Genomic DNA, 11,391 nt, shown 5'->3' with positions numbered 1-11,391 from the left:
TTCCATTGTAGTTTATCCCAGGATACTGAATATAGTTCCCTTTGCTCTACAGTAGGACCTTGTTTATTCATTCTATATATAATAGTTTGCATCTGCTAATCCCAAACTCCCAATCCCTCCCTCCCCCACCTCCCTTCCCCCTTGGCAACCACAAGGCTGTTCTCTGTGTCTGTGAGTCTGTTTCTGTTCTGTAGATAAGTTTGTTTGTGTCATATTTTAGATTCCACATATAAGTGAAATGATACGATATTTGTCTTTCTGTTTCTGACTTATTTGCTTAGTATGATAATCTCTAGGTCCATCCATGTTGCTGCAAAAGGCAGTATTTTGTTCTTTTTAATAGCTGAGGAATATTCCATTGTATGTATGTACCTCATCTTCTTTATCCATTCATTCATCTGTCAGTAGACATTTAGGTTGTTTCCGTGCCTTGGCTATTGTGAATAGTGCTGCTATGAACATAGGGGTGCATGTATCTTTTTGAATTAGAGTTTTGTCTGCATATATTCCCAGGAGTGGGATTGCTGGATCATATGGTAGCTCTATTTTTAGTTTTCTGAGGAACCTCCATATTGTTCTCCATAGTGGCCGCAGATTTACATTCCCACCCACAGTGTAGGAGGGTTCCCTGTTCTCCACACCCTCCCCAGCATGTATTATTTATGGACTTTTTAACGATGGCCATTCTGACCCATGAACCTCACCCCTTCTTATTCAGACATGTTCTAGTCACTTCCTCTCTCCAGTGCATCATCAGTGCCTTCTTCCCTGCTGGATCCTACAGACAAACTGTCATGTCTCCCATCTCTTTGCACCGTACCCGCCACCCCTCCATCGCATAGAGGCTCCACAGTAAGATCTGCTGTTACAGAAAGGAGAGAGATGCTTCTTTGCACACCTGGTTATTGCACGTAAATTTCCATCCTGCTGCACTTACATAGAGAGAGGCCTGGAAGTACAGACACCGTGATTATCTGGGGGTGGTGAGATCGAGTGACCTCTCTTTTCTTCTTTATGTTTAGCTGTTTTCTAAAGTTTATGTCGTAAAGGTGCTGCTTTTGAGATAAGGGAAAGTTATTATTCTATAAAACTCCATCAATGCCCCCACGACCCACCACCCAACTCTAATTCCTTTACGCTTGCAAGGCGGGCACCCGAGCCTGACTCAACCGACCCCCTGGGCCTGCAGCCCCGCCACGGCCCCAGCTCTGACCGCCAGGGGGCGCCTACCTGCCCCTCGGGCGGGGGCTAGGGTGGGCGGCCTTGGTCCCTGCGGGTCCCTCGGGAGGAAGCCCCTGGCCTGCTCCCCCCTCACCCAACGTGCCGACTCCTGCTTGTCCGTCAGGGTCTTGAGCACTGGCCTCCCCAGGAGACTCCTGCTTCACGAGGGATGTCACAGCCCTGCCTCTGCTCCCGGGCGCTTGGTCAGTGCGCGGTGGATTATCAGGTCAGTGGCTGCGTCTGCCAGCAGCCCTCAGGCCGGGCCTCCCCCACTGGCCCCTCCATGCCTTTCCTGCCCCCTTTTCACCCCCTCTCTCCCTTTGTTCTGACGTGTATGGACTTCATCACCGGCCTCTCTGCCTCCTGGTTTTCTGGCCTTTCATCCCAGGGGGAGCCCCGCGGGAGACGGCAGGGGGGACAGTGGGGTTGGGCCTGCGTCCCCAGCTCCCTCTGTGGGCTGGCGGTCCCCCACTGGAGGCCCGTTGTCAGGGCCCTGGCGGGCTCTCTGCATAACCACTCCTCCCCTCGTCCCAGGGGGCCGAGATGCGCTGCCAGCTGGGCTGCTGCTGACCTCCGGGGTCCCTTACACCCTCTCTCTGGTAGCGGTCCTTTAGGCAAACCCCCTCGAATTACTGTATTTGGGGCGTCACCTCTTTCCTGTTGGGACTGTGGCTCTCGGCGGGGGGCAGGTTTGTCGATGTCTCCAGGGTGTACACAGGAGGTGCTCTGTAGCTGCATGTTGACTGATGCATGAATGGAACCTCAGGACCATCGTCTTGGGTTTTCTGCCCTTTGTGCTCTGTGGTCCCCTCCAGAGGGAGGACATGTGAGGCTCGGCCACGCATTTGGCCTCTGTTCTCAGATGGTCCTGATTCTTCTCCCCACCCTGTGTCCCCGCCCTTTGCCCCTGTGGATGGAGTGACCTGTCTTCACCTTGCCTTTGAGCTCAGCCATGTGACTTCCTCTGACCATGGGGGGCTTGCGCTCTTGGCCACCCCCTGGGCCGGTGTGTGGAGCAGAGCTCGGTCCTCCCAGCACGCCCCAGATACAGGGATGGGCTGACCGCCCCAGTCACGTGAGCAGTAACGTGTGTACGGTGGTGGTTTGTTACACGGCATTGTCGGACCCACAGAGGTGACAGATACAACCCCACGTGCCATTCGGGGACCCAGTGCAGGACAGGGGGCGGGTGCAGCATCCCCACTGAGATGCAGAGAGGTCAGCGGCCCTCTGGGGCCGTGCGGTCGCAAGTGGCAGAGCCTGCTTTGAGCCCGTGCTTTCGGCTCCAAATGCCACACCTCACAGACCTACAAGAGCTGCCCGTGGGGAAGCCGGGCCCCGGTCCCAGCCCAGGGCATGACTCGCTCTGGCAGACCTTCATTCTGGGCTCTGAGCTCACTTCTGAGCCCACAGGGCTGCTGACCTCTCTCCACTTTGTCGTGCCCACCCTCCTTCCCCACCGTGGCTTCCTTTTTCCAGACCGAACATTACCCCTTCTAGGAAGCCTTCCAGGCTCTTCCCAGGCAGGAGTCCCCATCCTTCCCGGGGCCTCCTGGGCCCTGCGCCTCCCAGAGCTGGGTCACCTGCCTCTGCTTCCAGTGCCCTTCTGGCCTGTGAGCCTCTCCAGGTTGGGGGCAGGGTTGACCCCTCCCTGGGCTTCAGTGGGGCTTCGCACAGAGCCCTGCACACAGTAGGGGCTCAATAAGTGTGTACGTCCTGTGCGTCTACTCTTGCCAACTCCACTGTGACCACCTTCGAGCAAGGGCACGGTGACATACAGGTCTGTGTCCTGGGACTGGCTCAGTGTCCAGCCGTGGGGGCCACGTCTATCCAACCCGGGGTGTCCCTGGGAGGGTCTGAGCTTCTGGAACCGGTGTTCTTGGCTGCTCAGGGCCCACACCCTCACCCTCTTCCTCCGTGTCCCTCTCCAGGTCCTCGCCCCTGGGACCCCTGCTCGGGGCAGGGCTCTCGGTGGTGACGTGTCCCTCTCCCATGCCTGGCCAGCTGGCACCTCCGTCCTGTGGCCGTCGTTCTCTGGTTCCCTATAAATAGCCCATGTTATCTCCTCAGTGACAGGGGACAGCAGGCTGAGGAGGCCTGACCCCCCTTTTGTCCCATGGCCAGGACGGTCACCACTTACTGTGTGACCTTGGGCGAGGCAGGCCCCTCTCTGGGCCTCCACCCAGCCTCCAGCCCCGGGGCCTGCCTCCTCCGCCTGCCCCCGCTGCCCTGGGCACGGCCTCCCGCCCCCTCACATGTAACGGTCCCCCTGCGCTGTCACCCCCATGGCCGAGGGCGAGGAGAGCTGTCCGGAGCTGGGGGAGCCTGGGGCCCGTCGGGGCGGGGCCAGCGTCCTCAGAAGTGGCCCACTCTGGAGGGGCTCAGTGCAGAGGCCCCACATGCAGGACCTTGACGGGGTCAGCTGGGTGCAGAGGCCAGGGCGGCGGCCAGCCCGCAAGAGACAGACCCGCCGTGTCCCGGCACCGCGTGGTCGCCGGGAAGCCGCCAGCTCCTGCACAGGCTCTAAAGGTGCCTAACGTGAAATCGCCGTGGGGGAAACGGGGGAGCAGTCTGTCACCGGGGGTATGCAAGGAGAGCTGCTGACCCCCGCTGCTTCCAGCCCCGACCCGTTCTTCCCTCTCTGCCCCCATGCCTGAAACCCGCTTCCATCCTCTCCTGGTCTGGCCGCTCTCCGGCTCCCCATCGCTTCCGGGCTCAGTCCCAGCTCCCACTCCTGCTTGACTGGGTCTTTGTCAGAAACTTAGACTGGGCGTGGGTTTGCTCTGGACGGGGGGCAGGGGGCGGGGGGCGGCTTAGGAAGGAGGGGAGAGCCCCTACCCCTGTGAGGTAGAGCTCGGATGTAAGATCTGACGCGTCCAGCGGGAGGGTCAGTGGCGGGGAGGGGTCAGGGCGGGTCACCTGTTCCCTGCAGGGCCCGCCTTGGAGAAGGCGTTTCTGCAGGACGCAGGACTGGGGTGGGTGCAGGGCTCTCATTGTATTGACAGGTGGCCGCAAGGCCCAGAAATGGCTTCTCGCCCTAAAAGCCTTGCTCTGGCTCCTGAGGGCACCTGTGGTAGCACTGCTCTGGACGTAGCCACCGAGGGGGACTCTCTGTGAGCTCAGGGTCCGGGCTTCTCCGGAGATTCTGAACAACCTGGCGCTGTTCATACCTGCACTCAATCCCCTCCCTCCGAATTCAGGGCCCCACCAGGGTGGCAGGGGGATGGGCGCGATGCCCGTGGAGGGCCTGCAGCGTCGGGATCTCAGGGCACTTTCCCTGTAGGGGGGGCTCCAGCCACGGGAGGGGCCCCTCCAACCCGCTCGGGCTCGCCCCACTCACACGCAAACCCCACCATCCATACACACTGGTCACTTCCCGGGGTTGTGCACAGACAACAGTCACACGCATTGTCAGACACACTCACTTAGCCGCCCCGTGCCCACCTCCCTCCCCTGCCCCTTCCACACCGCCCCTCAGAGCCACTGCCGTCACTCCCATTCCCTGAGGAAGAGCTCCTGGGGACCCGCCTGTGACCCTGGGCCCACCCCCAAACCAGACAACTGAAACCCCAAATCTTTCGCTAAATCCCACAGTAAAAACCCGCTACAAACAAGTATTGGGATTTTTTTCCTTTGCAGAATTTTTTTTTTTTTTTTAGTAGACAGACATAGTCTTTTTTTCCTTTCTCGTTTTACAGCAAACATTGCAAATATAGAAATATTTTTCTATACAACAAACAGGACGACAGGAGCACACACTCAGAGCCCCTGGCCACCCCCGAGCCGTCCCCAGGCACGGCCCTCCTCCTCGAGTCCCGCAGGGCTTCGGGACCTTCCCGGAGCCCACTCGGCCGCCTGCATTCGCTCTGCCCCTCTTTGGTGGCCTCCGGAGGTGGCAATGAAGAGACGGACTAAACAGTCCACAGAAAACCACAGACGGAGATCATGCGAGGAGCCAGGTGGCCGCGACGGCCACGCCCCCCCAGGTCTAGTGTTTTATATCTTTTTAAGAGAACTTTACTTTTAATATATTTTTTTAAAAAAGGAAGAAAATAACGAGAGAAGAGAGGGAAAGAAAGAAAGCAGAGAAGAATAGAAAGAGAAAAGACAATGAAAAAAATCCCCCCCACCCCCCCCATCCCTAAGACACAGTTTTCCGAAGTCCCTTGTGTGTGTGTGTGTGTGTGTGTGTGTGTGTGTGTACGGGCCGCTCACACCGGTGAGAATGCCTCAGGGCAGGTACCCGTGCTCGGCCGCAGTTCACCTCCCGTTCATACTGTCAGCACCCCCTCCCCACTTCCTCTGCAAAGCCCAGGGCTTTAACAGCTGCTAGTGTGTGTGTGTATGTGTGTGTGTGTGTGTGTCCCGTGGGTCTCTGGGTTACAGATAGCTGCGGTGGCTCTTGTGTCCTTGTTGGTCCAGCGGGATCACGAGTTTCGGGGGGGGCGCGGGCGCCAGGCGCCCGGCGGGGGCTCAGGACTTGTGCTGTGCGGACACGCCCTTCCAGTAGTCTAGGATGTCGTGCAGATCCTCGTCTTTGGCGAACTGAACCTTTTTGCGCAGGGCGTGGCCGGCCGCCATGAACTCCCCCTCGTCCTTGTGCCGCCGGCGGCTCAGTCTGAAGCGCCCCCAGATGCTCCGGGAGGCCCTGCAGGGGTACTCGGGGCTGGAAGAGTAGCTCAGGTTATGGTACTGCGGGGACAGCTGCGAGTAGGCCGGGTCGCGGGGCCGCGGCCGGGTCAGCGGCTCCAGGATGGACGCCTTGCGGCTGCCCGGGCCCTCATGGGGCGGGGGCGGCTCGGTGGGGTGGGAGCCGGGGTACGAGTGCCGGTGCTCGCCGTACTGGCGGCTCTTCTCGGCCTCGGCCCGCAGCACGGCGGCCGCGGGCGTCACAGTGAGGATGGCGTCGGCCGCGGGCGAGCTCTTCTCGATGTACTTGGCCCCGGCGGCCTCGGCGCGGTAGGGCCGCGGGCTGCGCGCGGAGCCGCTGGACGAGGTGCTGGCGCGCGGGGCCCCGGGCGCGGCCTCCGCGCTGTGATGCCGCTGCAGGCCGTGGCCGAAGGCGTCCTTGTAGGTGGGTGACAGGAAGCCGTGCTTGCCGGCCAGCGGCTCGGACAGCAGCACCAGCTGTGGCTCGGCCGCGGCCACGGCCCCCGACTTGCCGCCCTGGAAGGAGGTGGACTCGGACTTGAGGGCGTCGATGCAGTTGTTGATGATCTGGTTCACCTTGTCCACCTCCTTGGCGATGGTGGAGATCTCGGCCACCGAGCTCTGGCTGTCGGGGCCCGGCCGGCCCGGCTCCCCGTCCCTGCGCTCGGCCTGCTCCGCGGAACGCACCTCCATGTAGCTGCCCTTGCCGGCCTGCGGCGTCTCGCCGCCCTCCGCCAGCTTGTACGGCTCTACCTCGCCGGCGGCTGCCGGCAGGTACGGGATGCGGGTCACGGCCTCGGGGCCCAGCAGCGGGCCCTGGGACAGCGGGGCCAGGCCGGGCGCCTCCATCTCGGGCCCGTACTTGAGCTCGATGATGGTCTTCTTGAGGCTGCCGGCCGCGGCCGCCGAGACCGGCGCCTTGCGCTTCTCCTCGTGGCGCCTCCGCCTCCGCAGGCAGTAGTGGACGGCGCCGAGCACCAGCACCATGCCGAGGAGGCAGCCCAGGACGGTCATGATGTAGCGGGTGGCCGTGGAGGAGCTGGGCATGGGGCCCGGCGGGCTGGGCGGCTTGGGCAGGCAGATGGTGAGGCAGGTGTGGTTGTGGTGCAGCCCCGAGCTGGTGGAGACCACGCAGTACGTGTAGTTGGTGAGCGCGTAGAGGTTGGTCAGGCGGATCTCCTCCTGGGCCCGGGTCAGCCTGGACACGGTGGACGACTTGCTGTTGTTGAAGTGCTCCAGCGTGTACATGCGGTTGAACGGGCTGGGCAGCTGGACCGTGATGGTGGCCGAGTTCTGCGTCAGCTGCTTGACCTTGATGAGCGGGCGGGCCTCGGCCTGCGGGGCCAGCGTGGGCAGGGCCACCAGCGGCGTGGTACCGTCGCCGGAGAAGCACTCACCCTCGGTGCAGGGGGCCTCGCTGGGCGGCGCGGGCGGTGGCGGCGAGCGGCCGGGCGCCGGGCGGGCCTCGGCCGCGTAGGCGCTGTCGGTGCACACGGACTGCAGCTTGCTGAGGACGCTGTGCTGGCCGCGGCGGCCCTGGCCCAGGAGGGAGTAGCCGGAGTAGAGCGGCGGCGACTCGCACTGCACGCGGTCGTAGGTCTGCGTGGCGTTGGTGAAGGCTGCCAGCCAGCGCAGGAAGCCCAGCAGCTCGCAGGAGCAGTAGAAGGGGTTGCTGTAGAGCTCGCACACGGACAGCTTGGCCAGGCCCGCGAAGGTGGCGCTGTGCAGCCGCTGGATGCGGTTCATGGACAGGTCGACGTTGACGATGTTGGGGCACTCCCAGAAGGCGCCGGGCGCCACCACCTCGATGAGGTTGGCCTGCAGGTACAGGTACTCCAGCTTGCTAAGGCCGCGCAGCACGCCCTCCGTCAGGTTGCGCAGCCGGTTGTAGCCCAGCTGCAGCACCTGCAGGTTGAACTGGCCTGAGAAGGCGCCGTCCTCGATGTAGCCGATCTCGTTCTTGGTGAGGTTGAGGTACGTGAGGTTGCCGAAGCGGCTCAGCGCTGCGTACTGCACGCTGCGGATGCGGTTCTCGTTCAGCCGCAGGTCCACGATGGTGCTGTTGATCTGCTGCGGGATGGCCTCGTACGGCGGCTGGTTCTGGCTGCAGATCGCCAGCCACACGAAGCCCTTGTCGCCCTCGATCAGCCAGCAGTCGCCGCGCACCAGCCCGCCCGCGAGCAGCAGGGCGGCCGCCGCCACGCACGCCCAGGCCCACGGCGCGCCCCACCTGCGCCCGGCCATCAGGACCAGCCCTGCGGGCGCGCCCGCTCAACCTGCCCGGGGGCACGGGGTGGGCGGCAGCCCCCAGGGGGCGGGAGGGGCGGGAGGGGAGGGCGCCCGCACTCTCAGGGGAGTACTGGGCCGAGCCGCATGGCCGGGCGGCCCGAGTGCTGGGGTGGGGGGGGGGAGCGCCTCCCTCACGGCCAGCCGCCTCTCGCCGTCTGCCGGCGTCCTGCCGGAACCGGGGCCTCCTTCCCCATCGGCCCGGGCGTCCTCCAGCTCCAGCCGGTCCTGCTGCAAGACAAGAGGGGAGAGGGCAGTCAGGAGGCGGCCGGGCATCCCCGCGGGTGGCCCTGGGCCCAGCCCCGCCCAGCTGCCCCGTGTGACGCGGAGGTGCCCCGGGCAGTGAGGGACGAAACGCAAGGGGGCTCGGCGCCAGACCGCAGGCTGACCTCTGTGACCTGAAGCGGGAAGCGTGGGGTGAGCCCGAGCCCCACTGCCGCCACCTCACCAGTGACCCCATTTGTCAGAGGAGCAAACCGAGGCCCAGGAACAAGACTAAAGGTGCTTGGTTGACCAGCGATGGTGGGGGAGGGGCCGTGTGACAGATGCTCTGCGCTGCCCCCTGAAGACCTGGGGGCGGCACTGCGGCCGCCTACAGAGGGCGCTCAGCCCCAGCCCAAGGGTCCTCAGCCAGCCGCGGAGGAGCCTTCCAGAGCCCCTCTCAAGCGAGGAGCCAGGACAGCGAGGTCCTGGGTCCACGTTCTCAGGCAGTGTGACCCAGGTACATCGTGCCCCTTCTGGGCCTCCGTTTCCCCGAATGAGCCGGCTGGACGGTGTCTGTAGAGTTCCATCTGGCTCTGGGGACCCACGGCCTGTCACCACCCCACGTCGGTGGGCCCTGGCAGAAAGGCCTGGAAGGACAGTGGCTCCTCCTCCCCGCCAGGCTCCGACGAGCACACCTGGGCGCCCTGACCACGCCCCCCGCCCCAGCTCCAGGTCCGCCCTGGCTCTTGACTCTGACCTCTGCCCCCACCGGACGCCACGCTTCTCCGGGGCGGGCCTCCCCACCCCCGTGCCAGCACGCGTGCCGAGGCTGCGACGGGTCACACTACAGGGCAGCCCTCCGGGATGAAGCCGGTGCCTGTGGGGCGGTGCGGCTGACGCGCCGCTGGCTTCCGCTGCTCCCGGACGCGCCCCCTCCGCCCCGCCCCCGGCCAGTGTGCGGGACTCACCCCTCCGCCCCTCGTATTCCTCCCGCAGGACAGACAAATGGGTGTGTGTTTGCTTGTTACTCCTTGGATTTACAGCGGCCTCTGTAACTGCTCTGTGGCCTGGCAGGCAGCCAGCTGAGTGTATTTCACTGATATTGACGTTTGCAACTGGTCTGCACTGAGGTGGTTTAAATTAGGAGAAAAAAATAATGATGTGAAATGGATTTTTCCCCCCCTTTGGAAACTTCATGAAGAACAGTTTTGATCTGGCTCCTGGGGCAGAGTCTTTCTGAGTTAAAGGGAGGGGAGAGCTCAGAAGGGGCTGGGGGCTGGGAGAGTTCCTGTGGGCCACAGCGGAGCCCACCCAGGGCTGGGCCCAGAGTCGCTGTGTGACACCCAGCAAAGCACAGGGCCTCTCTGGGCCCAAAGGGAAATGGCTGGGGGGGGCGGGGCCGGGGGAGGGAGCAGCCTGGGGCTTGCCTGGGTCTCCCTCGCCTCAGGAGGAAGCCTTGCAGGGGGATGCTGGTGTCCCTGCGTGGCCCATCTTGTGGCGTGAAATCTACAATCCCAAGGGGGTGTACTTGGAGTTCATCGCCATCACCACCTCCCAGCACCTGCTGGCCTGTGCAGGCCCTTTCCTCCCCACTGGGCACCTGCCCCATCCGTCCAGGTGCTGGGACTTAGGTCCCCCAGGCGCCCCAGAGGCCAAGAGCGGGCAGCCGGGCAGGCTGCAAGTGCGTCCAGGCGGAGTTTGGCGGTGGGGATGGCTGGCAGGGCGAGGTGCCAATCAGAGTCTGGCTCCGGCCTCCAGGCCTCCGGATGGACGGAGCAGCAAGCCCATCAGGGCAGGGCGGCGCCTGGGCAAGGCTGATCATAATCACCTTTAATCTCTCGCTCAAAATAACTCAAAGTCAAGTTAAGGAGGATCACAGGGCCCAAAGAACCCTTATCACAGGCAGGCGTGGGTTGGGGTAGACGGGCCCCAGGGCTGGCCCAGCCTCTCGCTGCCCCACGCCCAGGGCACCTGGGCACCAGGTGGCCACAGAGCCGCTGCTGCGCTGGCCCAGGGGCTCAGGGTGGCCGGAGGGCCACGTGCACATGGGCACGCACGCACAGGGCGGAGGATGTTCCACGCTTGCTGGGACCCACGTCAGCCCGTGTGCATGGACCCGTGTGCCTTCAGGTGGACGCGGCTCCGCCCGAGCGCTCAAGGGTGTGCGGGCCCCTGCGGTCCAGCCAGGCCTGCCGCGCCTCCTGCCCACCGCCCGCCCCGCTGGCACCGCGGCCCTCCTCCCGGTGTGACAGTCTAGGAACCGCGCTCGGGGCTGGCACCTGTGAGCGGCAGGTGCCTCTGGAGACCAGCCTTGCCCCTCCCCACACCCCCATCCGGGGGCCTCCTCCATCGGGCCGGCCCGGTCCTGGCCCTGAGAAGCGGGCAGGTCCCCGCCCGGGGCTCCTGCTTGGCCGACCCGGCGTCCCGCCCTCAGCTCTGTGCCTCACACCTGGCCCTGGAGCCCGGGCCGAGCGGGAGCCAGGCCCGCGGGGACACAGCCCTCCCTACCCGCCCGGCCACAGGCGGAAGCATCGGCAGGAGTGTGGGTGTCACCCTGGTGGCTGTCCCCGGCCAGCGTGGCCTCCGCCCCTGCTGGAGCCCCCCGACCTCAACCTGGCAGGGCCCCCCGACCTCAGCCTGGCAGGGCCCCCCGACCTCAGCCTGGCAGGGACCCCCGAGTCCTGTTGCACACCTCACACCACACAGGGGAAACTGAGGCCCAGAGGGCCTCACCCAAGGTCACACAGTGAGTCAGCCCGTCCTCCTGTGGAGGAGGCCCCTCAGGCCACCGCGTGCTGCGTCCGCAGGGACGCCCCGCTGGGGGGCCGGGATCCCGCCCCCGGGGTCTGAGAGCCCCGTGAGGACTGGGGTCCTGGGGAAGCGGCTGCCGGGGTAACTGGCCGAGTCGCGGGGGCCGCCCTTCCTCTTGGGCTCACGACGCTCATCCCGCTCCCGCCCCGTCCATCCCTTGTTCGCCCCCACGCCTGCCCCCTCGCACAGCAAGCCTCTCGCCGCACAGCTGTTTCCAGG

General features: G+C 64.2%; 2 protein-coding genes across 2 annotated transcripts in view; both read right to left on the bottom strand.

The window, feature by feature from the left end:
* Nucleotides 1–5,374: 5,374 nt before the first annotated feature.
* ELFN1 (extracellular leucine rich repeat and fibronectin type III domain containing 1) lies at nt 5,375–8,167 on the bottom strand. The gene has a single exon (XM_057529347.1). It carries the CDS (start codon nt 8,113–8,115, stop codon nt 5,695–5,697), a length of 2,421 nt encoding a protein of 806 aa, XP_057385330.1. The 5' UTR covers nt 8,116–8,167; the 3' UTR covers nt 5,375–5,694.
* Nucleotides 8,168–11,391, bottom strand: part of LOC130704889 (basic proline-rich protein-like) — a 68,232-nt gene continuing 65,008 nt past the window's right edge. Inside the window, exon 2 of the mRNA XM_057529349.1 lies at nt 8,168–8,388. Within this exon, the coding sequence (XP_057385332.1) occupies nt 8,292–8,388 (97 nt within the window). The 3' untranslated portion in view covers nt 8,168–8,291. The remainder of the gene's footprint in view (nt 8,389–11,391) is intronic.

Source organism: Balaenoptera acutorostrata, chromosome 15 (assembly GCF_949987535.1).
Source record: "Balaenoptera acutorostrata chromosome 15, mBalAcu1.1, whole genome shotgun sequence".
Taxonomy (NCBI): domain Eukaryota; kingdom Metazoa; phylum Chordata; class Mammalia; order Artiodactyla; family Balaenopteridae; genus Balaenoptera; species Balaenoptera acutorostrata.
The sequence above is the reverse complement of the archived record's forward strand: the minus strand, read 5'-3'. Positions and strand labels throughout refer to the sequence as shown.

What these genes read in the sequence shown, in the direction of transcription:
- ELFN1 (XM_057529347.1), bottom strand. Translation starts at nt 8,115, where the DNA reads ATGGCCGGGCGCAGGTGGGGCGCGCCGTGGGCCTGGGCGTGCGTGGCG.